General features: G+C 41.6%; 1 protein-coding gene across 1 annotated transcript; it reads left to right on the top strand.

The window, feature by feature from the left end:
- Positions 1-312: 312 nt before the first annotated feature.
- pdia4 (protein disulfide isomerase family A member 4) lies at positions 313-27,254 on the top strand. Its single transcript, XM_033050242.1, has 10 exons — positions 313-571; positions 12,093-12,261; positions 14,930-15,135; positions 18,893-19,031; positions 19,396-19,601; positions 21,556-21,714; positions 24,366-24,517; positions 24,967-25,123; positions 25,936-26,169; positions 26,570-27,254. Exons 1-10 carry the CDS (start codon positions 493-495, stop codon positions 26,983-26,985), a joined length of 1,917 nt encoding a protein of 638 aa, XP_032906133.1. The 5' UTR covers positions 313-492; the 3' UTR covers positions 26,986-27,254.

Here is a 27,254-nt window from a genome sequence, read left to right on the forward strand (position 1 = left end):
AAGTGCTGGATAACTCAACGGGGTCAGGTGTCCTTTGTTCCTGGCTTGTGTCTACATTTAAACACAATGCGTTTGTTGGATTAAAGGAGCCTATTCAGTGCAACATATTTACATTAAACATATTTACATTAAACCGTTCCTCCAGCGCACACACAAGCACAAGTTTAAATCAGCGTCGCCTACCCCGCCCCGGCCCGGCCCGGCCGCGGCTCCACCACTCACCGACATCCACGCAGCGCCCGCCCGCCCGCAGCGCCCGCCAAGTGGCGCGGGCCAATGGCAAACGGGCAACTCAGAGCAACAGCGGCGTGAAGAGAGGGGCGCGCGCATCCGCATCAGCGACACCAGCACGAGACGCGGAACGGGAGGCGGTTAGACGGAGCGAGGCAGACAGGACAGGACAGGACAGACCAGACCAGACGCGAGCTCAACAGCGCGGACCGCGACGCACAGCTCGAGCGGGGGTCCGGCGGCCGCATTCGGTCAGGTTCAATGGAGCTGAAGAAAGTGTTGCTGCTGCTGCTGGCGGCGCAGTTGGCCATCGCCGCGCTGGCCCAGGAGGACGGAGCGGGTAAGCAAGCATTCGGTCGCCGTGTGCACCTCTCCGGGTAGCCAACCCGGGTTGCAGGGTTGGATACTCCAGCGTTGCAAGGCATGAGGTCTTGTCATCTGACAAAATGTTGGAGTAACTCAGCGGGACAGGCTGCCTCCATCATTGTGTGTGTGTGAGAGAGAGTTACTCCAACATTTTGTGTGTATCTTCGGTGTAAACCAGCATCTGCAAAGCCTTCCTACACAGGTCTAGTTGCCTGGTCGGATGGGGGACAGAGGGCCCCATTCACACCACACCTACCGTCTAATGTGAACGAGAAAGTGAGTCTTGGAGCGGGGCAGAATTCTGGAGGTACTGGGAAGGGCAGGCAGCGCCTGGAGGGAGGGAGACAAAGTTAAAGATTCAAGTTAACCTTTTATCATTTAAAAAAAAAGCATTTGAGCTAACGCGAAGTTATTAAGATTTTGCATCGGGTAGAAACAATGAGCTGCAGATGCCGAATTTTAAAAAAAATGAAGAGACAAAATGTTGGAGCTCGATTTGTTACTAACACCTATGAGAGAGAAGCGAGTGTTAGCAAACTTCTGAATTCTCTGGGGTGGAACCCTCTCCAGGACAGACGTGAAGCTCACCGTTTGACCTGTTTTTACAAAATGGTCAGCTCGACATAGATTACAAGACCTACACCAAACCCAAACCAATTAGGAGCAGACGAGGGCATTCGATCCAATTTGTGATTCCAGCTACAAAGACAGATGTGTACGGCAATTCGTTCTTCCCCCACACAATTAAAGCATGGAATAATTTCCAGCCTACTATAGTTACCCAACCAGATGTAACTAAATTTAAAGTAGCTCTTTCTTCCCAATAACCCTTTCTGGCTTAAGTCCTCCCTCCACCACCTCCAGTTTAAATTCCATTTGGAATATTTTGGAGGACCAAGAAACCAAGAATAGTTCAGCGGACCGGGCAGCATCTATGACGTTTCGGGTCGGGACCCGTCAGACATTGCATTGAAAAGTCTCAATGATCGAGGCTGAATGCAACAGCCTCATGTCTATGTCAATAGAATGTTTTTTTTGTTCCCATTAATTTCGTTTGGTTGAATTAACCATGTATAGGTATCAGAGTAAAAACGATTTAAAATGCCATTGCCGTTCAGAAACATTAATCAATTAAAAATAACCATAAAACAGAAGACAACTTATTAATTCTTAATTGTATTTTAAGAATGTTTAGAAGCCCCATTTATACTGGTCAATTTTTTTTGTACCCGAGTCTGACCTAGTGCCTGGTTGGAGAGATTGCTTCTTTGCATGTTGTGATGTTTGAAATTTCCTGCAAAACTAGGCTCTTGGCACTGGACTCTGAATATGCCTGAATTGTTGAACGTTCCTTTCTGAATGCCTGACTACTGTCAACATGAATTGCCCCTTTGATCTTTACAACATAGAGCACATAGAACAACAGATCACAGGAACAGTCCAGTTTCAGCCCAGTTTTGTAAATACAAATTAAAATCGTAGAACTATACAACATGGAAAAAGGCACTTTGGCCCACCATATTGACCAAACTGGCATTCTGGGCTAAATCCCTCTAAACCTTTGCTATCATATGTCTATCCAAATATCTTTTGAAATTCTGTCAACTCATTCCAGATATAGACGACCCACTGAGTTTCCTCTCTCTCATTTCGCCTTGGGTTTAGGTTTATTAATGTCATGTTCTGAGTTAGTGTAAAGTGTTGTTCCAAATGCTCTTCAGTCAGGTATTTAGGTAGTAATTTACATAAATACAATCAAGTTAAACTTTAGTACAACAGATGGAGTAAAGGGGAAGATGCAGAATACAGTTTTCAGCATTGTAGTGCATAGAGTAGCGGTAAATTGGATAGTACCCTAGCTTATGGAAGGACTGTTCAGAAGCCTGATAACAGGGGAAGAAGCTGTTCCTGAGTTTATTTGTGAGCTTTCAAGCCTCTGTACCTTCTGCAGGGAGAAGGAATGGTTGGGGGTGGTACAAGTTTTTGATTATGTTGACTGTTTTCCAGGGCAGCATAAAGTGTAGATAGTCGATGTGTGAAGTCTGGTCTGTGTGATGGATTGTGCTACAACTCTGCAATTTCTTGTGATCTTGGGTAGGGATGTCTTGAGGTTATGCCCTCAGGTTTTAAAATCTTCTGTTCACTTCACCCATGGCCCTCATAACCTTGTACAACTCATCAAGTCACCCCTCAGCCTCCTATGCCCTAAAGTAAAAATGTCTCGGCCTCCACAACCTCTCTGTATAAATCAAGCCCACGTCCAAGTGACAACCTTTCCAACCATGACATCCTTTCTGGAGCAATCCAAGTATGGTCTTGCCAATAAACGACTTGTACAGCTGCACCATGATGTCCCAATCTTTGTACTCAATACCCTTCCTAAAGAAGGCAAGGATGCCAAATCCCACCTTCACCATCCTGTGAAAATAACCTCCCATTTTTGGGGAAATAGGAACATGCACTCCCAGATTTCTCGATTCTGCAACTCTCTCCAGGGCTCTACTATTCACTGTGAAATTCTGCCCTGGTTTGACATGCCAAAGAGTGACACCTCAGATTTGTCAGTTAAATTCCATTTGCCATTCCCCAACTGATGTAGATCCTATTTTAAACTTAAATGTCCTTCCGCAATGTCTACTATACCAGCAATTTTGGTGTTATCTGCAAATTTATTGACAAAATTAACTACACTGTCATCCAATTTGTTAATGTAGATAACAAACAACACTGGACCCAGCACTGATCGCTGCAATACACCACTGGTAATAGGTCTCTTATTAGTAAAAATACCCCTCTCTTTCGGCTCCTCCCCATCCAAGTTTGAATGTAATAGGCTAGCCTCCCTTGGATTCCCTTTAATCTTCAAGACTAGCCAAGGTAGGAACCATACCATAGCCCTTGCCTATCCTCTTGGTGACCTCTTCAAAATATTCAGATTCCTGAGACATGATTTCTCGTGCATAAATAAATCCATGCTGACTATCTCTAATCAGTCCCTGCCTGTCCAAATGCTGGTGAATCCCATTCTTCAGAATCCCCATCTCCAACAGTGATGTCAGGTTCACTGACCTGTATTTCCTGGCTTGACTTTGCTGCCATTCTTAAAAAATGGTACAACATTAGCCACCTTTTAGTGTTCTGGAACTACACCTGTGGTTAAAGATGTTGCAAATATCTCTAGTTTCTTCCATAGCTTCTCATAGGGTCCAAGGATACACTTGGTCAGACCTTAGGGATTTATCCACCTTAATGCAGTTTTAAATTGCCAATACCTCTTTTGCAAGTTTGTGTATGGTCTAAAAAATCATAACTTGCATGCCTGAAATCCTTAGATTCTGTGATACTTTTCTCAGTTTAAAAACTTAATTTAAAATATCATTTAGAAACATAGAAAATAGGTGCAGGAGGAGGCCATTCGGACCGTCGATTCAGCACCGCTATTCATTGTGATCATGGCTGATCGTCCCCTATCAATAACCCGTGCCTGCCTTCTCCCCATATCCCTTGATTCCACTAGCCCCTAGAGCTCTATCTAACTCTCTCTTAAATCCATCCAGTGATTTGGCCTCCACTGCCCTCTGTGCCAGGGAATTCCATAAATTCACAATTCTCTGGATGAAAACATTTTTTTCTCACCTCAACCTTAAATGGCATCCCCTTTATTCGAAGACTGTGGCCCCTGGTTCTGGACTCGCCCAACATTGGGAACATTTTTCCTGCATCTAGCTTGTCCAGTCCTTTTATAATTTTATATGTTTCTATAAGATGCCCCTCGTCCTTCTAAATTCCAGTGAATACAAGCCTAGTCTTTTCATTCTTTCCTCATATGACAGTCCCGCCATCCCAGGGATCAATCTCGTGAACCTACGCTGCACTGCCTCAATCACAAGGATGTCCTTCCTCAAATTAGGAGACCAAAACTGTACACAATACTCCAGATGTGGTCACACCAGAGCTGCAGAAGAACCTCTTTACTCCTATACTGAAATCCTTTTGTTATGAAGGCCAATATTCCATTAGCTTTCTTCACTGCCTGCTGTATCAGTAAGCCAACTTTCAGTGACCGGTGTACAAGGCCACCCAGGTCTCGCTGCACCTCCCCCATACCTAACCTAACCCCATTGAGATAATAATCTGCCCCCTTGTTTTTGCTGCCATAGTGGATAACCTCACATTTATCTATATTATACTGCATCTGTCCACTCACTCAACCTGTCAAGGTCACCCTGCAACGTCCTAACATCCTCTTCACAGTTCGCACTGCCACCCAGCTTTGTGTCATCCGCAAACTTGCTAGTGTTGCTCCTAAGAGCTCCATCTCCATTAACAGCTCCATTTTATCAGACCAAAGCCTCAACGTCTCCTGTTAGATAGCATTCTCTAAGCTTGCCAGCCTTTCTCATCACCTTCACTGGTTCATGCTGCCCCTGTTCTCATGTTAGATCGCTTTTAAAAGCTCTCCCCTTGCCTGCCGAGTTGTCCAATCGACACCTGCAAGTTCCCACCTTAGGCCACCAAAATTGGCTTTTCCTCAATTTGGGATCATAACTTGTGGATCATCTTGGTCACTGTTCCCAAAGTACTCCCTTGCATTGTTTTCTCTGGAGCTTCAGAGGTTGAGGGGAGAAGTGCATAAAATTGAGGCATGGGTAAGTCAGAACTCCCACCCCCCAGGTGAAAATGTTAGTCCAGAGGGCATAACTTTGAGATGAGTGGGGCAAGGTTTAAATGAGATGCATGTTTTATTTTAAACAGAATGGTAGGTGTCTGGAACGAATGCTAATGTTGGCGGAAGAAGCAGATACAGTAGTGGCATTTAAGCGACTTTTGGATAGGCATGTGGATATACAAGAAATGGAGGAATATTTATTATGTAAAAGCAAGAGCTTAACTTAGCATCATTCTGACACTAACATAATGGTCTGAAAGGGCTGTTACTGTGCTATATTGCTCCATGTTCCAGATAGCCCGTCTCAACGATCCCCAAGGATATCTTCTGGAACATTGAACTGCCAGTATTAACTTTCTCTCGCCATTTTTCTGTTATGGTCATAATATGTCCACCGAGCCAATCTATGCCTTGAGAGCGCCTGCTAAGCTTCTAGCATTGGAATAAATGCAGTTCAAACCGTCGTTCTTTCCTCTCACTCTTCGCCATGCTACTGCCTTTCCTGTCTGCTAATCTTGCTCACTTTGACCATGGTATTTGCCCCCAAGTTCACATCTGCTTCCTTCCTGCTGGCACCCTTGCACTATCAATCTAGATTAAACCTTCCCAACAAGTTTCAAGGTCTGTTTACTGTCAAGTGTACCAATTAAGGTACAGCGGAACTCGATTACCAGACAGCCATACTAAAAAGGGAACAAGACACACAACTACATTAAAGTTAACATAAACATCAACCACAGCGGATTCCCCACATTCCCCAAAGTTTAATCTTCTTCTCTCTTTATTCTCCCACGGACGGGGGAGTCGAACCATCCGCAGTCGGGGCGATCGTAGCTCCCGCAGCCGACGATCGAAGCTCCTGCGTCGGGGCGATAGAAGCTCGCCCCGACGAAGTTGCTCCCAAAGTCCGTCCATAACCAAGGGACCACCAGCTCCACGATGTTGTCCGCAGGCTCCCGCGGTTGGAACTCCCGAGGTCGATCCCTGACAAAGGGACTGCCAGCTCCACGATGTTAGGCAGCAGTGCGGACGGAGATGCGACACGGAAAAAGTCGCATCCCCGTCGAGGTAAGAGATTAAAAAAAGTTTCCCCAACCCATCCCCATATCAAAAAAGCTAAAGAACACAATACATTTATCACATACTAAAAAACAACAAAGAAAGAAAAGGACGAGACAGACTGTGGCGAGGCAACCATTGCGGGCGCCACCCGGTGGTTAGTAGCAAACCTGTGTGTTAGGACATTGGTCCCCCTCCAGTTCAGGTGGAACCTTATCCCGTTTGTACAGGTTTGTACTGCCTTGAATCCCAATGATCAAAATGTGAATCCCTGCCTCCTGCACCAGTTCATCAGCCACGCATTAATCTGGCCTATCCCTCTATTACTGCCCACAATAGCTGGTGGTGCTGGGAGTAATCCAGAGATTACTACCCTTGAGATCCTGCTTTTGAACCTTGTATCTAAAACTATATTAACTCCACAGGATCTCAATCTTTTTGGACCTCTGTTGTTGGTGGCAACATGCACAACAATTCTGGCGGCTCACCCTCCTTGAATGTTCTGCAGCCACTCCGAGACATCCTCAACCCTGGCACCGGAAAGGTAAAACGTCCTGGAGCCATAGTTGCAGCCTTAAACCTCCTGTCTGCCCTCATAACTGTTATATTTACTATCATTGTAGCCCTATCTGACTTCACCCCACGCTGCTGTGCCTCAAAGCCAGGTCTGGTGTCACAGACCTGGCTGTTGCTGCTGCATTCCTGGAATGGTCATATCCTTCACCTGCCCTCATAGTACCCAAAAGGCTATACTTGATTTTTTTTAAATTGCCACAGCAGATTCCTTCACTCGCTACCTGTCCCCTTTTTCCTTCCTGATGGTCACACAGCTACTTTCTGGCTGTGACCACATTTGTCAAACTCCTCTGAGGCTCACGGCCTCCCGGATCATTTTGCTTTTGACCAGTGCCAGTTCCCTCGTGATCAAACAGTAGCTGTAGCTGGACACACCTCACACAGGTGTAGTCCTCGGCAACACTGGAAGATTTCCAGATTTCACACATCGTGCAGGAGCAGTATACCAACTGCCCTAACAGGTGTACTAACTGCTTTAAGACTAACAAAGGAAATTTAAAAAGATCTCACCGTTGGTCTCACTGCAAGGTCTGTTATTATAGAACTTCTTCCCTAGATTCTTTCCATTGATAATCTATTTGTAACGCTCACAATTTGATATAATCTATTGATTTACACACTCTGGTTTTATGGTTCGTATTCAATAGAGAGCCTTGTAGGGAGTTGCTGCATTACTAATCATTGCTTAGTGAGCTGCCTATTTTTTATGCTCCATATGATTTATTATGGAGGACTGTCGATTGATTTTACAGAGTGCAATTATAAAACATTCAATGTTTGCTCCCTCACCTTTAAAGGCCGTAATCACTTGCAATTATCTTTTCGGGATTTACAAAGCACACCCTAGAAATCAAGCACCAAGTTGACCTTCCCTAGCCCACATTTATCAAGTAGACTTCATCTTTAATCAATAATTATATTTGGAAAGTTTCAGAATTCCTGTAACCAAGAGTCATTCGTAGCCTCTTGTGGTGGTGCATCTTTGGACTGTTTGGCTGGTAGTATATATCAATCAGACTTTTGCCTTCTGTTTTAAACTATACTTGTTATTTGTAACAGAATACAATATGTACAATCTCCACAGTCCAAACTCTTTAAAGACCACATTAGCTTGCAAGATTATCTTTTATATGAACACACAATTCAGAGCAAGAGCTGTTTCACTTGTGTGTGAGGAACTGAGATGAGAAGCCTGAAGCAGATTTAGAAAGTTTGAAGTATGATCTCGACCCAAAACATAATTTATCCATGTTCTCCAGAAATGTGGCTTGACTTGCTGAGTTGCACCAGCACTTTGTGTCCATTTTAAGGAAACAACTGCTAGCTTGAGGCCAGGTTAGTTTTCACTTGCCAGTGAGCAGCTGTGAGGAGGAGCAGCGCAGCAGATTTAAAAAGCAGTATTGGAGTAATTGATCCTAGTTGTGGGTAAGAGGAAAGCAGGCACTAGTGGAGTGGCCTATTGGGAGTTTTGGGAGGGGCTGTGTATTAAGGTGCCGTGTTTGTGGGCTAGTCTTGAGGGTTTGGCTAGGAGGCATGATAAGTTAGGTATTTTTTGTAACCGGGAGCAGTAGGGATGACAGCAAACTGGTGTTCTCCCCCTGTAAGATGTGACATGCTTGGGAAACTTCTTGTCCCTGAGAACTATTCCTGTGGGAAGTGTGCCCAGCTGCAGCTCCTGACTGTCCACATGAGTTAACTGGAACTGCAGCTGGATGACCATGTGATCGTCTGAAGACTCAGGAAAGTGGTCGCAGAAAATTGACGGATGACCACCAGGAAAGGGGGTAGACAAAGAGTTTATGAATTCCTTGTAGCCATTCCCCTCGAACAACAAAATTGTTTGGGGTGGAGGATGACTGCTGCTCTTATCTATCAGGTCTGTTGCACCAAGTCTGGCTATGAGGTGCAATGGGATAGGGTGAGGTGAGACAGGATTATAGTGGCAGGAGATATTACTCAGAGGGACAGATGAGATTCTGTTGTAGTAAACTGGACTTTAGGATGGTGTGTTGCCTCCCTGATGCTGGGGCCCAGGATATCTCGAAAGTGGCTGCAGAATTTTCTCAAGAGGGATGGGGTGCAGCCAGAAGTTATGCGTATTGGCACAAATAACGTGTATGAAAAAAGATGAGGTCCTGCAGAGTAAATGTAGGGGTATAGACAAAACCAGGACCTTGAGGGTCATAATCTCTGGATACAAGTGCTAGTGAGGGTAGGAATAGGAAAATAGGGCAGATAAATGAGGCTGAGGAGTGGTGCAAGGAGCAGGGTTTCAGATATTTGGACCATTAGAATTTCTTCTGAAGTTCTCATGAGTTAAATTTCTATTTCAAAATTATAACTATTCACATCATAGATTGTCTGAGATTTAAAGTTGTAACTCAAGATTATTTACACACTTACCTAGAAAGTATACTCTTTGAATTTCTAAAATTAAAAAATTGTTGCTGGAATTAATTTGCTTAAATTCAGTCAGCCAAACCAATTTGCAATCTGTACATAACTCAGTACCCAAAGAAGGGTCTAGGCCAGAAACGTCACTCATTTATTCTATCCAAAGATGTTGCCTGTCCTGCTAAGTTACTCCAGCAATTCATGTCTATCCTCAGTACTCGGATGCTGGCAAGGTGAATATCATTGTAATTCGTTATTGAAGGAAGCTATTATGATTAATTGCACTTACATGGCTCCACATTTCTCCAGTTCCATTTTTGCATTTTATTTTTAACAGCCTTGTCAACTTGCCGTGGCAAGAAGGTAGGAAGTTCCCGATGCTGAAAATCTGTATCGTTGAGAACATGCATGGGAAATTAATTGTAGCATATTTATCGCTAACCTGCAAATTCTAATATTTTGAGAATTTCAAAGCTATTAATAGCTTCTTTAATGGAAGTGACAAAGTTGGCGTAGCATGGATTGTGTGATATGTTTAAGAATCCTTTTAACTTGTATTTAACCTGAACTGATCAATCTTTTAGAACACAAAATACAGCACTAGAATGAACCATGCATCCCATAATGTCTGCCGACCATTGGTGCCAATTTAAACTGCACATTCCCTTCCATTCCCTGTCTGTGTATGTTCCTGTCTAAATGCCTCTTAAACATTGCTATTGTATCTGCTTCTCTTACATTTCCTGGCAGTTCATTCCAGGCACCTGTTTTGCTGCATAAATCTCCATTAAATTTCCCCTCTTCACCTTAAAGCTAAGCCCTATTTGGTATTTGAAAATTTCACCCTGAGATAAACCAGTGTTGCTATCTACCCTATCAATGCACTTCATGATTTTATATACTTCTATCAAAACTTATCTGCTCCAGAAAAAACATTCAAAGTTGTCCTGCCTCTATAAGCGAGTTCGGTATTCTGACTGAGCATGCCCAGGTCATAGCTCACTAGTTATAAAGTCTCGGCAACGGTGGTGCTGCATTGTGTGCAGGCTTGCATTTCGTCTGTTGTCGGGGTGGGGGTGCTCTTGTTGCTGCTGGGCCGTCCCCTCCCCGGTGTCCGGGGTGGCCCTTGGCTGGCGAGGCGGCCCGGGCTTGTAGCGGCTGGCTCCAGCTCGGCTCTGCCTATCCACGGGTTCCTGGCTGCAAATGAGGCGCGGTTTGCAAATGAGAGCCGCTCCAGTCTTCTCTTCTCCCCCCCCCCCCCCCCCCCCCCCCCGCCTGGTCTCCTTATTTCACCCCCCCCCCCCCCCCCCCCGTTTCTTTAGTTGTGCTGAGCTGCTTTGTGCAAACAGGGCTTTATTTCCTCCATTTTCACTTTCATTCTAGGTAAGGAAATAACTTTTAAAACTATTAATTAGTTGCATTTATTTTGCCTTCGTACAAAGCTGCAGATTTTTCTCGCTTTTATTGGTTCATGCCTCTGGAAGTGAACGAGATCGCGAAGATAAATGAGTTTTTTCCTTAAAGGTGGGGGGGGAATGAAATGTACGATTTCTATAACTTTCAATAGACTTTAACGAATTCTTTGTACAGATTTTAATTGCTCCTTTTTCCTTCACCTGCATATGGCAGCACAGGCTTCCTCATGGCTGCTGCAGCTACAGCAAGAGCTGCAAGGTCAACATTTCTTCCTTTTTTTTTAACCCCTCTGCACTAAAAAAAAATCTTCAAAGCATCGACTTTCCGTGACATAAAATCTTCCAGCTTCATATCTTGGTACTTTGAATCAACCATGACAAATAGAAGCTTAAAAAATCAGATCAAAAGTATACTCGCTGTATCTATAGCGCTGAGATCTATTTACCATTATAGCTTACGACCTTTGACAAATCCCATGATTCCTTGCGTTTTTTCGGAATACCGAACTCGCTTATTGAACCTCTTCACCCCCTCAAGTCCTTCCTGTACTGCAGCGACCATAATTGCACACAATACTCTAAATGTGGTCCAACCAAAATTTCAGAATAGTGGAAATATCAAATATTAGAGAGCATAGCTTTAAGTGAGAGGAGCAAAGTTTAAAGATTATGTACATGGCACTTTTTAAACAGAGGATGGCGAGTGCCTGAAACAAGCTGGCAGGGTGATTGTGGTGGCAGATACAATGGTAGCATTTGGTTCGGCACATGGATATGTAAGGAGTGGAGGGATGTGGATTATATTCAGGCAGATAAGAAAGAGCTGGTCTTGGCATCATGTTTGGCACAGACATTTGGGGTTAGAGGGCCTGTTCCCATGCTTTATTGTTATATCTTTTAACAAAAATGTGATGACTGTAGTGCATATTCAGGCAATTAGTTTGAGGTCAAATTTGAGATGGTGTATTTTTTGATAAGGTAGAAGTCTATTGCTATAATGGTGTCATAAGCATTACGTTTTCTAACATTGACTTTGGGATCACATCATTTTAAATAGTTTGACCATTAATCTTGTATTTCGGCCCGAAACGTCGCCTATTTCCTTCGCTCCATAGATGCTGCTGCACCCGCTGAGTTTCCCCAGCAATTTTGTGAATCTTGTATTAATGTTGGACTGAACATCCCATTTCTGTGCTGAATTGAGGGCAAAACCAATGATTGTACCGGGACAGAACCAACTGCAGATGCTGGAATCTTCAGCAAAAAGTCAAACTGCTGAAAGAGCTGCAAAAAGTCAAACTGCTGAAGGAACTGCAGCATCTATGGAGGGAAATGGACAGATTACAATGCCGTCTTAACATAGTACTTCACATCTTTTCTAGAATTTGATGGAGAAGAAGAGGTGGAGGAGGAGGGGGAAGATGATGAGGAGGAGGAAGAGGATGATGAGTCAGTCAAGGAAGAAAATGGAGTTTTGATTTTGACAGATGCAAATTATGATACCTTCATGGCAGACAAAGATATTGTGCTGATTGAGTTTTATGCCCCCTGGTAAGTATGTATTTATATGATAAAAGGCTATTTATTTGTATCAGGATATGAATAATTTCTAAAAAGTTCCTAATGTTTTGGCCATAATATTTTTTTCAACAAAGACCATTCAGCATTCATCTGTGCCAGCTTAAAATAAAAATAGATTAATTCCTTTGTATGTTTCCAATAACTTCTTTACAACAAGGAGACCAGTTCCATTTGCAGAGCTGCCAAGTAGAAGGGATTTTACGTATTTTGTACGGAAATGCGATAAGAATACGGATGTACGGTTTTGCATTGTTAATACAGATTGTTAAGTTCGTATTTAACAACGCAAAATCGACCATAGATAATCGTAACAACAAGGTGCAGCGGGCAAGTGGGAAAGACCGGGATTGGCCCGCCTTCCTGTTTCGTTACCATGCCACTCGCCAATGGAGGGGTGGTGGATCGGTGGAGTTGTCTTGGGATCATATATAGGGGGCGCCGTCCTGTGGTATGGCTGCCCAGCCTGCAGCTGTTCGTTTTTCACTCTTTTTTCATTTTTAGTGAGCTTTAGTGTTTTGTTTTTGGAGTTCTAGTCTTTTGTATGTGGGGAGGGGGGGAGGGGGAAACTACTTTTCAGGGTCCCTACCTGGTCGGAAAGGCAGCTTTTCTCCGGGCTGCACTTTCGACCCGTTCTCGTGGCCTACCAGCGGGCCTGGAGCGGCGTTTCCTGAGGGGACCGCCCAGTACCTTGGCTTCGGCGGCGGCACAACGCTGGAGCGCTATTGCGGAGCGGGCGATGCCTTGCCCGGGTCGCCGCGCTGGAACTCCGGAATGCTGAGACCGCCGAGATAAACATCGCGGAGTTGCGGGTCTGTGGAGCGGCCCGCTGCGGGCAGTGGCGCTGAACTGAAAAATCGGGAGCCTGGGATCTCTCGATGAGATCGCCAGTGGTAGAGCTCCAACCGGCGCGGCCTGGTTGGCTTCGGAAGCCGCGGTCTCCGGTAAGGTAAGCGGCCGTTCCAGGGTTCCCATGCCGCTGGGAGGATTCTCCCGACGCCGGAGCACCATCACCCGGCAAGAACGGCCTGGAACATCGGGCCTCCTTAAAGGCAACTGTGGAGGCCTCAATAGGCCCGACTATGGGTGGACATGGGATGGGGACTGGACACTGCCTTCCTTCATAATGGGAACCATTGTGGGGGGATGTTTTTATGTTTAAATTTCTTTATTATTGTTATGTCTGTATTCTTTCTTTATGTGCTGCATTGGCAAGAAGCATTTCACTACACTGTCCTGCTAAGTTGCTCCAGGTTTATGTCCATCTTCAATTTCAGAGTTAAATAAAAAACAGTGTGCTGGAGGAACTCAGCGGGCTAGGTAGCATCTGTGGAGGGAATGGATTAGGAGTTGTTTCGGGCCAGGGTTCTTCTTCAATAGGGAGGAACTGCAGATCAGACATTATATTCTTCCGATTTTTTTTGTTTTTGTTTACGTATTTGTCAATTTTTTGTGTCCGATTATTTGGCGGCTAATCAACCGCTGTCTCTAAGGGTGTTGCGTTCAATCACCGACAAGTTTCCCTTAAAAAAAATTCCCATCCAATCAACAAATCGATCTTCTCCCGTCCAAACAGCCGCTGTCTCCAAGGGCATTGTGTCCAATCACATTATGCTCTGGTCTCTCCACGGCCAATCAGATGCAGTCTCCGAGGGGCGTTGCGACCAATCACCGACCATCTTCCCTTACTGAAGCAGACGATGGCTGCAGCCAACACAGAGAGAGAAAGATGCAAGAAAGCAGCTGACATATAATACACGATCGGCATGGTTATCCCTTGTGGTCGAGGATGATGGTCTACCATAGATAATTCTGTTTTTATGGACTCTCAGGTGGCTTAGAATCCAATCCTGGCTTTAAATATACAATAAACTGTATTACAAATACATAATAAAGTTATGCATTCTTGTACTCTTACATGGGTATGACCGCACATAAAAAAATAAAAACATTTCAGCAAAATGGCACCGTGTAAAAATACTGATTTCCTCAGCAAAATACTGATTTTCAGGTACTAGAATACTGGCAGCTCTCCATTTGCTCCAATTTTGCTTGAAACTGAATTCCACCTGATTCCCTTAATCCTGATTCAAATCTGATAAAATTTAGCCCCATATTTTAAGATGTTCAGCATCCTTTCTGTTTTCTGATACTCAGAATAGGACACCATGTTTTAGCTGAAATCGAAGCGCAAATTTGTAATTGTTCAATATTTCTTTCTGAACTATGCATTCACTTATAAAGCCTGGTCCCATGACTATTAAGCAATTTCTTCTCATTTATCTAGCCACTTTGTACAAAATTTGTCTGTGAACTCCCGGGTTTTTGTTTCTTCGCCGTTTTTAGAATTTCCCCGTTTATATCACCCATCGGATTTTAATACTATATTTACTCTTTGTAGTTCCTGCATTTAATTTTATTTGCTGTCTGTCTCTTTTCAGAAAAATAGCTTTTGGATTTCTGTGACGATATGGACATTGAAAACCTACATTTTTCTGAACGAATTATTCTTTATACATTTCACATAATTTTGAGATGTTTTAAAATATCGTTAGCTGTTTTGAGTGTTGTATAGATATATGACGTTTGCTTTCATTTACCAGCCTAAAAATCTTTTATCTTTGTAACTTTTGATCTGTAGGTGTGAACACTGTAAACGGTTTGCACCAGAATATGAAAAAATTGCCATTGAGCTAAAAGAAAATGATCCTCCCATTCCAGTTGCCAAAGTTGATGGCACATCACAAACTAGTTTGGGCCAAAGGTTTGATATTGGTGTGTACCCCACTTTCAAAATTGTGAAGAATGGACAGCCAATTGATTATAAAGGAACATTGGACAAAGAAGGTAAGAACATACTCTAATCACTTGATCTCATTTACTCTTTATAAAATGTGCTTGCTAATAGATGTTAACCGAAATTACCAGTGAAGCCTACTTATGTGGGCTAATCTTATGCTTTTATCACGTTAATTGTTGTACAATTCTTTAGTGTTATCTCATACAAAGGAAAGTTATTTTGCTATAGCAACCTTTGAGATGAATGTTTTTAAGTTCTTAATTTAGTAACCCCTAATAGTTAATATTCCCATGATTTTTACATTTTCCAATCAAGGTCAATAAATTGTTTACTTGAGCACCTCTTTTTGTGTTAAGGACACTAAAGATTTGACACATCATATTCCGGTTCCTTAATGCTTAATATAATGACGTCTACAGATGTTACTCAATATATCTTTATTATAGTTATGATCCTTCAATGGAATTTGTTGTTTGTGCCATAAGCTAATGTTTCAAGAACTAGCAATATACCTGAGCATGAATAGAGATTAAATTGATGGTAGGATATGAATAGGAAGTGTGGAGTAAATGAGAGGGGAAAAGAAAATAACTGATTTATAAAAATATAGAATGATACAACAGAAAATGCTTGAGTTAGCAGAGTCCCATTTACACTTGCTTTCCCCCCTAGCTCTTTACACTCAATACACACCTAATTTGATTGTAAACATTTCAGTTTAGTTTAGTTTCTCCCAGTGTATTAAAGTAATGTGGTTAAAATTGGGCTGCTGATCCAGAATCATGTGTTTAGGTCCTAGCTTGACAGCTGGAAAAATTAAATCAAGTTACGTGGAACAAAAATTAAATTAGAATATGACTGACCTGTCAGTGGTAAGGTTGTTTTTTGCTGATTAGTGCTGTTGCTTTACTAGTCAATGAATTGGTGAGTTAGATATAGCTCTTGGGGCTAATGGAATCGAGGGATATGGGGAGAAAGCAGGAACGGGGTACTGATTTTGGATTATCATATAGAATGGCGGTGCTGGCTCGAAGGGCTGAATGGCCTACTCCTGCACCTATTTTCTATGTTACTATGTTCCAATTAAGAAACCAGTACCCAGATCTATCTTTTGCTGAGTGACTGAGTCTAAGTTTGTTTGCTAGGTTAGTGCAGGATTAATTTTATCCATGGATTTACTGTCACAAGTTTGACCAAACTACCCCTTCCATATTTTATCATTTCCATCTATCTATTCACCTTCATGGCTATCCAATTCATTTCCACTTTTAACATGTTTATAAAACAGCTGAGTGGCTTGTTGGGTGAATTCAAAAGGCAGGTAATAGCTGCCTCCTTGCTATGGGTCTAGAGCTAGAGTTGGCAAAGGTGGCACAATTCCTCCCACAAGGTGGACTTAGCAACAATATTTCAAATTTCCAGGTTATTGGCCTGAATTTAATGGCTTTTACGAAATGATTTTTTATTTGTGGATTGTTGGTTAAGATCTCTTGGTTAGTAACTGTAACTTGATTGCCCCACCACTGTTTTTGTGTTTGAGTAATAATACCAAATAATGGTAATGAAGGGGGAGATAATAATACTTTTGAATTTCGGAAGTTGAATGTTAAGACTCCTTTTGTGAGTTATTGCCTGACATTTTGTATGGTGGATATTTAACTTGCCATTTAGCATCCTGTTCCTGAATGTTGGTGGTGTTACATGCAAGGGTGGAATGCTTCATTTTCTGAGGAGTAGTGGATTTAATTAAACATTAGTAAATATCAGCAAATATCCCTACTATAGAGATTATTGAGAGAGGTGAAGATGTTTAGGAATTATGCTGATTTTGTAAACATTGTTTCATTTTGTGTACATTGATTCCTGTTCTTGATGCAGGGTCAGAAGTATATGTGAATATTACTTGGATGTTAGATGGGGATCATATGTGTATTTTTACAATACCGGAGATACTTTAGCACTGAACATTAAAAATGTCATATAGCTCCACTGTTTCAAGTAGTATGGTGTTATTTTTTTCAGGGATTGTTATTCAAATGTGCAAGAGATAGTAGAGATAAAATCAAGTTGAGAATTAAATTAATTCCTTGATTCAACCAGTTTATATCTCAAAAATATTAATTTTTAGGACACCGAAAATGTGACCATGCTTTGACACAATTAAATAGGCAATTTCTGCATTAATTTCATTATAATTCAAAACATGTTCAAGTTTGTTGCATGTTTCACAATAATAAGCACAACTTTTGATGAATTTGTCATTAAGTGCTCTGGCCATATTTCAAAGAGTGTAACGGTGGTTACTCTTGGTGTCCACCCTATTTTAGAGTAACCACCGTTACACCACAATGGTAAATTAAGATCAAAGAACTTTCCGAGAAGATTGAAAATTTTCTAGTTTGAAGAACGTAATAGATAATGAAATTATGAGAAGAAAGTAACCTTAATATCAAGATTCTGTAAAAGCTGCTGCATGCCAAAATTAGTGAATATTTTTGGTGTCCTTCATCACACGCGTAACACCAGCATTTTGCATCAAATTATGTACCAGCAGTCTCTTATTATGTATGGACAATTACTTCCACAAAATTTATTTAAAACATGCGAAAGAAAGCGAATGGCATATTGGCCTTTATAACAAGAGGAGTCGAATATAGGAGCAAAGAGGTCATTCTGCAGTTGTACAGAGCCCTAGTGAGACCGCACCTGGAGTATTGTGTGCAGGTTTGGTCCCCTAATTTGAGGAAGGACATTCTTGCTATTAATGGAGTGCAGCGTAAGTTTACAAGGTTAATTCCCGGGATGGCGGGACTGTCATATGCTGAGAGAATGGAGCGACTGGGCTTGTACACTCTGGAGTTTAGAAGGAGGAGAGGGATTCTCATTGAAACATAAGATTGTTAAAGAGGTTGGACACGCTAGAGGCAGGAAATATGTTCCCGATGTTGGGGGAGTCCAGAAACGGGCCACAGTTTAAGAATAAGGAGTAAGCCATTTAGAACGGAGACGAGGAAACACTTTTTCTCACAGAGAGTTGTGAATCTGGAATTCTCTGCCTCAGAGAGCAGTGGAGGAAGGTTGTCTGGATGCTTTCAAGATAGAGCTCTTAAAAATTCAAGAGCTAGATAGGGCTCTTAAAAATAGCGGAGTCAGGGGATATGGGGAGAAGGCAGGAACGGGGTACTGATTGGGGATGATCAGCCATGATCACACTAAATGGCAGTGCTGGCTCGAAGGGCCGAATGGCCTACTCCTGCACATATTGTCTATTGTCTATAAATTACAAAAAAAGAAATACTGGAAGCAACAGGAATCAACTATTGTACTTCAGAAAATTAAAACTTTCTAAATTTCATGTTATGGTGGACACCAAACCTAAAGTGTAGAGGAACGCGTTAAACAAGGAATTTTGTTCATAAATGAAATTTTCTCAAACTTCATGAACTATCTTTCCGTGTCATGCACTGCTGCTGTGAGGGTTTTTGATTAATCTGAATCATGTTGACATAATTTATTTGTGAACTTCAATTTTATGTATGATGTCACACTTTTTGTACCCAGTATTGTAAAAACACATATTTAAAATAAATTATTTTTAAAGCTCAGTTAACACCTACACCTTTCGAGATTAATCTTTTTGTGAAGCCAGTTATAGAATCAGCTAAAGAAACTTCAGTTGAATTTCTCCTTGTAGACTTGATTTAATTCTGTTCTTACTATTTCCATGTTTGTAAATTATACCTTTTGTTTTGAGACTACATAGTTCCATTTAATTCTGTTCTGATATTCTCAATCTTTGTATAGGAATTTTATCTAGAGTTAAAGAAGTTACTTCACCCGACTGGGTTCCTCCGCCTGAAGCAACCATCACTTTGACAGAGGAAAACTTTGATGATGTTGTGAATGATGCTGATATCATCCTAGTTGAGTTTTATGCTCCGTGGTAAGCACAAGCTTCTGTTTAAAGTTAATATTTTATGTGTAAAGAGTGACATTATTTGAAATCGATGCAAGACAAGGAATTGACACGCATTTTTGTAATTCATGCATTTTGGATAAATGGTGTATATAGTATAAAAAAATAACTCCGTAATCCATTACAACAAAGCGTTTTTAAATTATTGTGGGATCAGTATTATAAGCAAAGCCAGTATTTATTGGGCATCCTTAATTGCCTGTGAAGTTGGTGCAGAGGCTCTCCCCCCCCCCACCTTGAACTGTTGAAGATACATCCACAGTGAATAACTTGCAATTCTAGAAACATTCTATCATAAAGTCGCATGCTAATTGAACACATTTTGTTACAGGTGTGGACACTGTAAAAAGCTAGCTCCACAATATGAGGAGGCTGCGCAGGAACTCAGCAAGCGTTCTGTGCCCATTCTTCTTTCTAAAGTGGATGCTACTGCTGAATCAAAGCTTGCTAGCAAATATGAGGTCACTGGCTATCCTACTCTGAAAATGTTCCGCAAGGGAAAACCTTTTGAATATAATGGACCAAGGGATACACAAGGTAATGTAAAATCTGAACTGCAACTAAATATTATTAACAATGGATGTATGAGTTTACTCTACGAGAATGTTTATTGTCGTGAATTAAACTTAATTTTGCTGGATGACGGCTCTAATTATTCATCCCACTCCATAGTTGGTATTGAGCTTGATTTTTTAAACAAGGAATCAGTCAGTTCAGATTTTGTCCATGTATAGTATAGTATATCTTTATTGTCATTTTCCTGAGTACTCACATACACAGAGGAAACAAAAAAACGTGCTCAACCAGTGTCCATTCAGTGTGCAGTAAAAAATAAATAGAAATTAAAATACATATATCATGAACAAATTAAACACTCTACTCTCTACTAAACATCAACAGGCGTTCCGATCGGCAGCGGCACGACAGTGGCTCTGCTGCAGTGTGTCCAGGTTGGTGGTTGGTGCGCGATACTTTGGCAGGGGGCAAAGTCCGTTTATCAGTCTTATAGCCTGCGGGAAGAAGCTGAGGAGCATCCTGCTGGTTTTGCAGCTAATGCTCCTGTACCTCTTCCCAGATGGCAGGATGGAGAATATGTGATGCGATGGGTGGTAGGGGTCTTTGATGATGGAGATGGCTCTGCTGATACATCTCTTCCTGTATATGTCCAGCAGGAAAGGGAGTGGAGCACCAATAATCCTGCTGGCGGTCTTCACAATCCTGTCTAGTTGGTGCCGTTCGTACGCCTTGCAGCTCCCGAACCAGGAAGTGATGCCATAGGTTAATGTGCTCTCGATTGTCCCCCTATAAAAAGTTCGTAGGTGTGTAGTGGGGAGACCTGCTTTCCATAGTCTTCAGAGAGGGTGTAGTCGCTGCTGGGCTCTCTTGACCAGTGCTGTGGTGTTGGTCGTGGACGTCAGGTCATCTGACAGGTGGAGTCCGAAGAACTTCACGCTGCTGACCCTTTCCACATCAGCTCCATCGATGTGCAGAGGTGTATGGTGTTGTTTTCCCGCCCTCCTGAAGTCAACCACCATCTCCTTAGTTTTTCCCACGTTGAGAATGAGGTTGTGGGATTTGCACCATCCTGTGAGCAGCTCCACCTCCATCCTGTACGCCGACTCATTGTCACTGATGAGACCCACCACTGTTGTGTCATCAGCGAACTTGTTGATGAAGTTGTTGTTGAGTCTAGCAGTACAGTCGTGTGTAAGCAGACTAAACAGCAGGGGGCTTAGGACACAGCCTTGTGGCGAGCCAGTGCTCACGGCTATGGTTTTTGATGTCCTACTGCCCACTCTGACTGTCTGCTGCCGTTGCGATAGAAAGTTCAGGACCCAGTTACATGTGCCAGCATCAACCCCCAATAGCTCCAACTTTTGTAGCGGTTGTACGAGGTAAGGTGTGACAAAAGTATCCTGAAGTACAAGAAATGGGTCTAACTAATACACCATTGTTCTCAACATAGATTGATGGAGGTCCTTATAGATTTGGATGTTGAGCTCTGAGAAGGCAAAAGATGATTACTGTGAAAATACTATGCCTTTAGCTGGAACTTGTAATTCCAGTGCTACGGATTGACCAAGAGCTCAAATTGACGTAAAGTCACATATTTTTTAGTTATAAATAAACTTAGAGTATCATGCTCTAACCCTAACTCACTTCATTATTTTAAAATGCATTGCAAAATGAGGTCCTTGAATTAACATGGATTAACTAATCTCAATTTGGGTGGTACAAAACTTGGCTTCAATTCTGCCACGAGAAACCTAGCTATTGAGTGACCAATGGCAAAACTTGAGCTCCACTGTGTACTTAATTTCAATGCCAGATTTTTTCTTATACTGGAAGTGTTACATTCTACCACTGCACAACTATCTCAAGGAAACATTATGGGAGAAAATGGAATACATAATTTTTGAGTACGGTACATGTTCAACGTCCTACCGATATCAGCATTTAAATAATGTTCATGTTTATCTTTCAAATGCAGGTATCATAGAACATATGATTGAACAGGCAGGTCCGCCTTCCAAGCAAATTCAAGTTGTAAAGCAAATTCAGGAATTCATTAAGGATGGAGATGATGTTGTAATTGTGGGAATTTTTAATGGAGAACAAGACCCAGCATATACCATCTATCAAGATGCATGTGAGTAATTTGAAGTGTGGTAGAATTGTTTATTTGAAAATGCTATGGCAATTCTGGTTTAAGCCTAGATAGTTTGAAACAAAATAGAAAATGGAGGAAATATACAGATCAATTGCTATATGGGTGGAGAAATATTTAATGTTTGTTTTAATTTTCATCTGAACTGAATAGATGTTCTTAGTTTAAATATAAAATGGGAGGTGAATGTTTACTTTAATCTGCTGTGGCCAAATGCTCAAAAATAAAGGAAGAGAGGCTGAGTATTGAGCTTTTAATGAAACCCAAAATGGAGAGGTGAAGTTGGTGAGGATGGGCGGGTGGTAATGGGGAAGAGGTTTAGCATTATTATTTTCACTGCACTATTATTTTCTGAAGCTCGATTGAGAGTAAACACTTTCCATTTCTTATATTATAAATAAAAGTACTCCCCTGCCTTTAAAGTTACAGGATTTTTTGTTGATAGGTTCTTTGCCACAGCTGCAATTTTTGGCAAATATTATGCAAAGCATACTGTTTTATACATAGGTACACAAAAAAGTTGGAGAAACTCAGCGGGTGCAGCAGCATCTATGGAGCGAAGGGAATAGGCAACGTTTCGGGCCGAAACCCTTCTTCAGACTGTTTTATACCTGTTTTATACATATGTGGTTTGCATGTCTAATACAATTTATCTGTCGAAAGCAAGGCAAATTTTGTATATCCCGTTATTCTGTAATAACCTTGAAAGAATCACTTCAGTTGCCTGACTTAATTGGAAGGAGTGAATGTATGCTTACAGATTTAATGGTAGCAAATTGAGGGATGCAGTTGAACAGAGGGATCTAGGAATAACTGCATAGTTCCCTGAAGGTGGAATCTCATGTAGATAGGGTGGTAAAGAAAGCTTTTGGTGTGCTGGCCTTTATAAATCAGAGCATTGAGTATAGAAGTTGGGATGTAATGTTAAAATTGTACACGGCATTGGTGAGGCCAATTCTGGAGTATGGTGTACAATTTTGGTCGCCAAATTATAGGAAAGATGTCAACAAAATAGAGAGAGAATACAGAGGAGATTTACTAGAATGTTGCCTGGGTTTCAGCACCTAAGTTACAGAGAAAGGTTGAACAAGATAGGTCTTTATTCTTTGGAGCGCAGAAGGTTAAGGGTGGATTTGATAGAGGTCTTTAAAATTATGAGAGGGATAGAGAGAGTTGACGTGGATAAGCTTTTTCCATTGAGAGTAGGGAAGATTCAAACAAGAGGACATGATTTGAGAATTAAGGAACAAAAGTTTAGGGGTAACATGAGGGGGAACTTCTTTACTCGGAGTGGTAGCTGTGTGGAATGAGTTTCCAGTGGAAGTGGTGGAGGCAGGTTCGATTTTATCATTTAAAAATAAATTGGATAGGTATATGGACGGGAAAGGAATGGAGGGTTATGGTCTGAGTGCAGGTAGATAGGACTAGGTGAGAGTAAGCGTTCGGCACGGACTAGAAGGGCCGAGATGGCCTGTTTCCGTGCTGTAATTGTTATATGGTTATAATTGAAAGCCAAATGTTTCAATGAATGTTTAATATTCGTATCAAAAGTTGAGACAACAAAATGATATGAGGTGTTCAATTGTTTCCCCTGTGAAGAAAATAATGAACAGGTGCTTTAGTATTTTTTTTTCTTTTGTTGGGCTGGAGGAATTTCCTAAAACCATGGGACATTTTGAGTAATGTATTCCTTCTCTTTACAGAGAATGCTGTTTGTGTGGAGTTTGCACATTCTCCCAGTTTCTTCTCAAAAATGTGTGGGGTTGTAGGTTAATTAGCCCCTGTAAATTGTGCCTAATATGTCGGGGAATAAGAATATTGGCACATGTGATTAGGCACAGTGAAATTTTTTGTTTGCATACCCAATGTATACAAATAGCAGCCACCTACGGCGCTGACAAAGTTACAAAGCACTCCGGCTCCTTTTGTTCTCTCCCCTCACCCCCCTCCCCCATGTCGGGTCCCCATTGTCCTTTGTTCTCCCTACCCAATTGACCTCCCTCGTGGCGATCCCCCCACGCTGGGTCCTCCATTATTCTTCCCCTCCCGGCCCTCCCACGCCGGGCCCTCCACTGTCGTCGTCCTACCCCCACCCTGCCACATTCTCGTCGACTGCGGGTCGCCCCGTGAGGCTTCACCACTGCTGAGGCCCCATTATCACGAGCCTTCACCGCTGCCGCTGAGGCCTCTCCACTGTCGACGCCCCACCTCACGCCTCTGGTGCCAACCCGGGCCCCAGCCGCGGCCGCTCCGCAGACCCGGTCTTCGACCTGCGAGGCGAGGCTCTGATGGCCGAGCCTTGACCCAGGCTTCTACACGGAGATCCGGGAGGGGTTGAGACCGCAGCGCCTCGTTAAAGGCTTCTGCTGTGTTTCCAGTCCACAGCTGCGCGTCCCGTCAGGAAGGCTTCTTAGAGTGGATATGAAAGTGGGATAACGTAGAACTAGTGCAAACGAGTGATCCCTGGTCAGTGTGGACTTGGTGGGATGAAGGGCCTGTTTCCATGCTGTATCTCTAAACTAAATTCTAATTCTGAATGCATTGCTAGTAAGCAAGAAACTCGAAGGTCTTAAAAGATACCTGGAATGCATACCAACTAGTATCAGAATAAATTAAAATGTTTTTTATTTTAGGTAATTCCATCCGTGAAGACTACAGATTACATCATACCTTCAGTAGTGAAATACGAAATTTCTTAAAAGCAGCATCTGGGCAGCTAGTTGTTATGCAACCTGAAAAATTTCATTCGCAATATGAACCAAAAATGCAATCATTAACTATCACGGTAAATATTCCCTTGATTCTATCAAATGTTGCTGAGCCTGCTTGACTCTGACTCTGGATATTCACTTTGGTCCACCAAACTACCATTGTCTTATCAACAAGGCAACTTAATCCCACCACAGGCATTAGTCTTTTGCCGCCCACGATTGCTTTCTCTTTGCACCCAGACGTGTCTATTCAAATGTTCCTGTGCTTGTATGGCATTGCTGTGTTAATATGCACAAACAACCCCTAAAACATTAACTTGGGGAAACAAATGTGGTTGATCATTTGGTAGTTGTGGTCAAATCACTTTTGCCCAGGACAAAATTTGAGTTGCCATTTTCTTTTCATGTTTTTCCAAGGTGATGTGCTACATATTTCCTTGCCCAAAAATTCTTTATGGAACGCTTTTAAACTAAGTGGCTTGCATTTATCAAATATGAACAGTCCTTTAACTTCTTATTACAGGAGAACATGTCCCAGTCAGATGTGACAGATTTCATTGCAAATAATAATGTGCCTTTAGTTGGACATCGTAAGCAAAGCAATGATGCAAAAAGATACAGCAAGCGCCCATTAGTTGTGGTATACTATGGTGTGGACTTCAGTTTCGATTATCGTTTGGGTAAGTTTTGGGACTGGAATTTATAAGTAGCTTTGTGATGTTGGAGATAATTGCTCTCATCTTGTAATGTCAAAACTGGCTGTTTACATTATTACTCTACGAAAGAGAAAACAAAATTGAGATGGCCCTCGTGTAAAATGGTTACATGACAGCCCCAAACTTTCAGTCCATTTCAAAACAACATTCCTCTGGATTTCCGATGTATGTGCAATTTGCCACCAATTCCAAAGTGGCTGTGATAAATTCAGTGATAAATCAACTTTCCCCAACATAATTGGGATGTTGGTTTTACTGGCCTGAATTTAAACGCTTGTAAAGGTTCCATATTTAAAAATCTGAAAGCTTTATTTTGAGATCCAATGAATTTACAATAGTGTACTTAAAGCATGATTGCTGTTTGGTGGGGGGAAGATAGGTGGACAAACATGTTCACATAATAACTTTTCATTTACATTAAAACTCTGCTCTCCACACACCACATTCTTTCCAGTGCTGCAATAATGAAAAGTACTTTTCTCAGTGCAATCTGTTTACTGTCAGTACCTGCTGTCCCTACTTTTCTAATTATGGTTTCACTCTACCTCGGTAACATGTTCCAACCATTATTGCCCTATCCAAATCTCCTGTGCACACTAATTTTCTCTGGGTTTTGTTTCATCGTGCATTTATGTGAAAGGCACCATATGGTTGTCATTGACAATAAATTTAACGGCTATTTTTGTAGTGTCATCCAAATTTTGTAGATTTTGGTGTACTTGAGGATTGTTTACAACTTGCATATTAATCATTGTTAAATCATATTTTTCTGCCAGCTACACAGTTCTGGAGAAAAAAGGTATTGGAGGTGGCAAGGGATTTCCCCGAGTATACTTTTGCAATTGCTGATGAAGAGGACTATTCCACAGAATTAATTGATTTGGGTCTTGGAGACAGTGGTGAAGATGTGAATGTGGCAATTCTGGATGTCAGTGGCAAAAAATATGCAATGGAACCAGATGAATTTGATTCGGATACACTGAGAGAATTTGTAATAACATTTAAAAAAGGTACAGTATTTAAATGTAATTATGAAGGAAACTGTTGCAGTCAATTTTGTTTTTGGCATTTGTTGAGTTGCACTATCCTATATTTCTTAAAAACATGCACTTTCAAAACAGTAACACGAGTAAGGAGACTATCTAGATAGCAAAATAAGTTGTGGATTTGTCACTAATATTGAAGTTTTAAAAAGTAGTTAACCTTGTTTACATCTCTCATTAATACCCATCCTGTGGGAAAATATTCTTGTAAAATTACATTTGGTTCATGGTTTTTAAAAGTTTATTGTGGACTTCATTACTTGTATAGTTATTTTTAATTCTACAGTTGGTGATCATGGGTCTTGCACTTGGAAATGCCAACTGCAATCTTTTCATATACATTCATATCATTTTTTTTCCTTTTCAGGTAAATTAAAACCTGTTGTTAAATCTCAACCAATCCCAAAGAGTAACAAAGGACCGGTAAAAGTTGTAGTGGGCAAGACATTTAATGAAATAGTTATGGACAAAAAGAAAGATGTACTAATAGAATTCTATGCACCTTGGTGTGGACACTGCAAAACATTGGAACCTGTGTATTTGGAACTTGGTAAGAAGTACAAGAATGAGGAGAACCTGATCATTGCAAAGATGGATGCAACAGCAAATGATGTACCAAGTGATAAATATAAAACTGGAGGCTTCCCCACTATTTACTTTGCACCAAGCAACAATAAAAATAATCCTATTCAATATGACAAGGGTGAGCGGGATCTTGACTCTTTGAGCAAATTTGTGGAAGAACATGCAACCAAGCTGTCGAGAAGCAAAGATGAGCTATAAGGATTCTGTACCAAATCCAGAAGTAGGGAGACTTGGAAGGACGAACTTCCAACAGTATGGGAATTAAGATGAAATGACTAGTTTCAAAACAATTCCTTAAAGCAATCACTGGCAATCTGAGATTAAAACCTGTCCACAAGAGATTTGTTACAACCAGTGTAATCAAAGTATTTGCTGAGAATGTATGAAATCACAATTTTTATGAAGTTTGTATGGCTTGTCATCTTTATATTTTGGTAAAAAATCTTCAATAAAGATAATCCAGGGAA

This window comes from Amblyraja radiata, chromosome 2, assembly GCF_010909765.2.
Source record: "Amblyraja radiata isolate CabotCenter1 chromosome 2, sAmbRad1.1.pri, whole genome shotgun sequence".
In the NCBI taxonomy this organism is placed as follows: Eukaryota; Metazoa; Chordata; class Chondrichthyes; order Rajiformes; family Rajidae; genus Amblyraja; species Amblyraja radiata.

What these genes read in the sequence shown, in the direction of transcription:
- pdia4 (XM_033050242.1), top strand. Translation starts at nt 493, where the DNA reads ATGGAGCTGAAGAAAGTGTTGCTGCTGCTGCTGGCGGCGCAGTTGGCC. An exon ending in TACCATCTATCAAGATGCAT is followed by an intron (nt 21,715 to 24,365) that starts GTGAGTAATTTG and finishes TTTTTATTTTAG; the next exon opens with GTAATTCCATCCGTGAAGAC. An exon ending in TGTAATAACATTTAAAAAAG is followed by an intron (nt 26,170 to 26,569) that starts GTACAGTATTTA and finishes TTTCCTTTTCAG; the next exon opens with GTAAATTAAAACCTGTTGTT.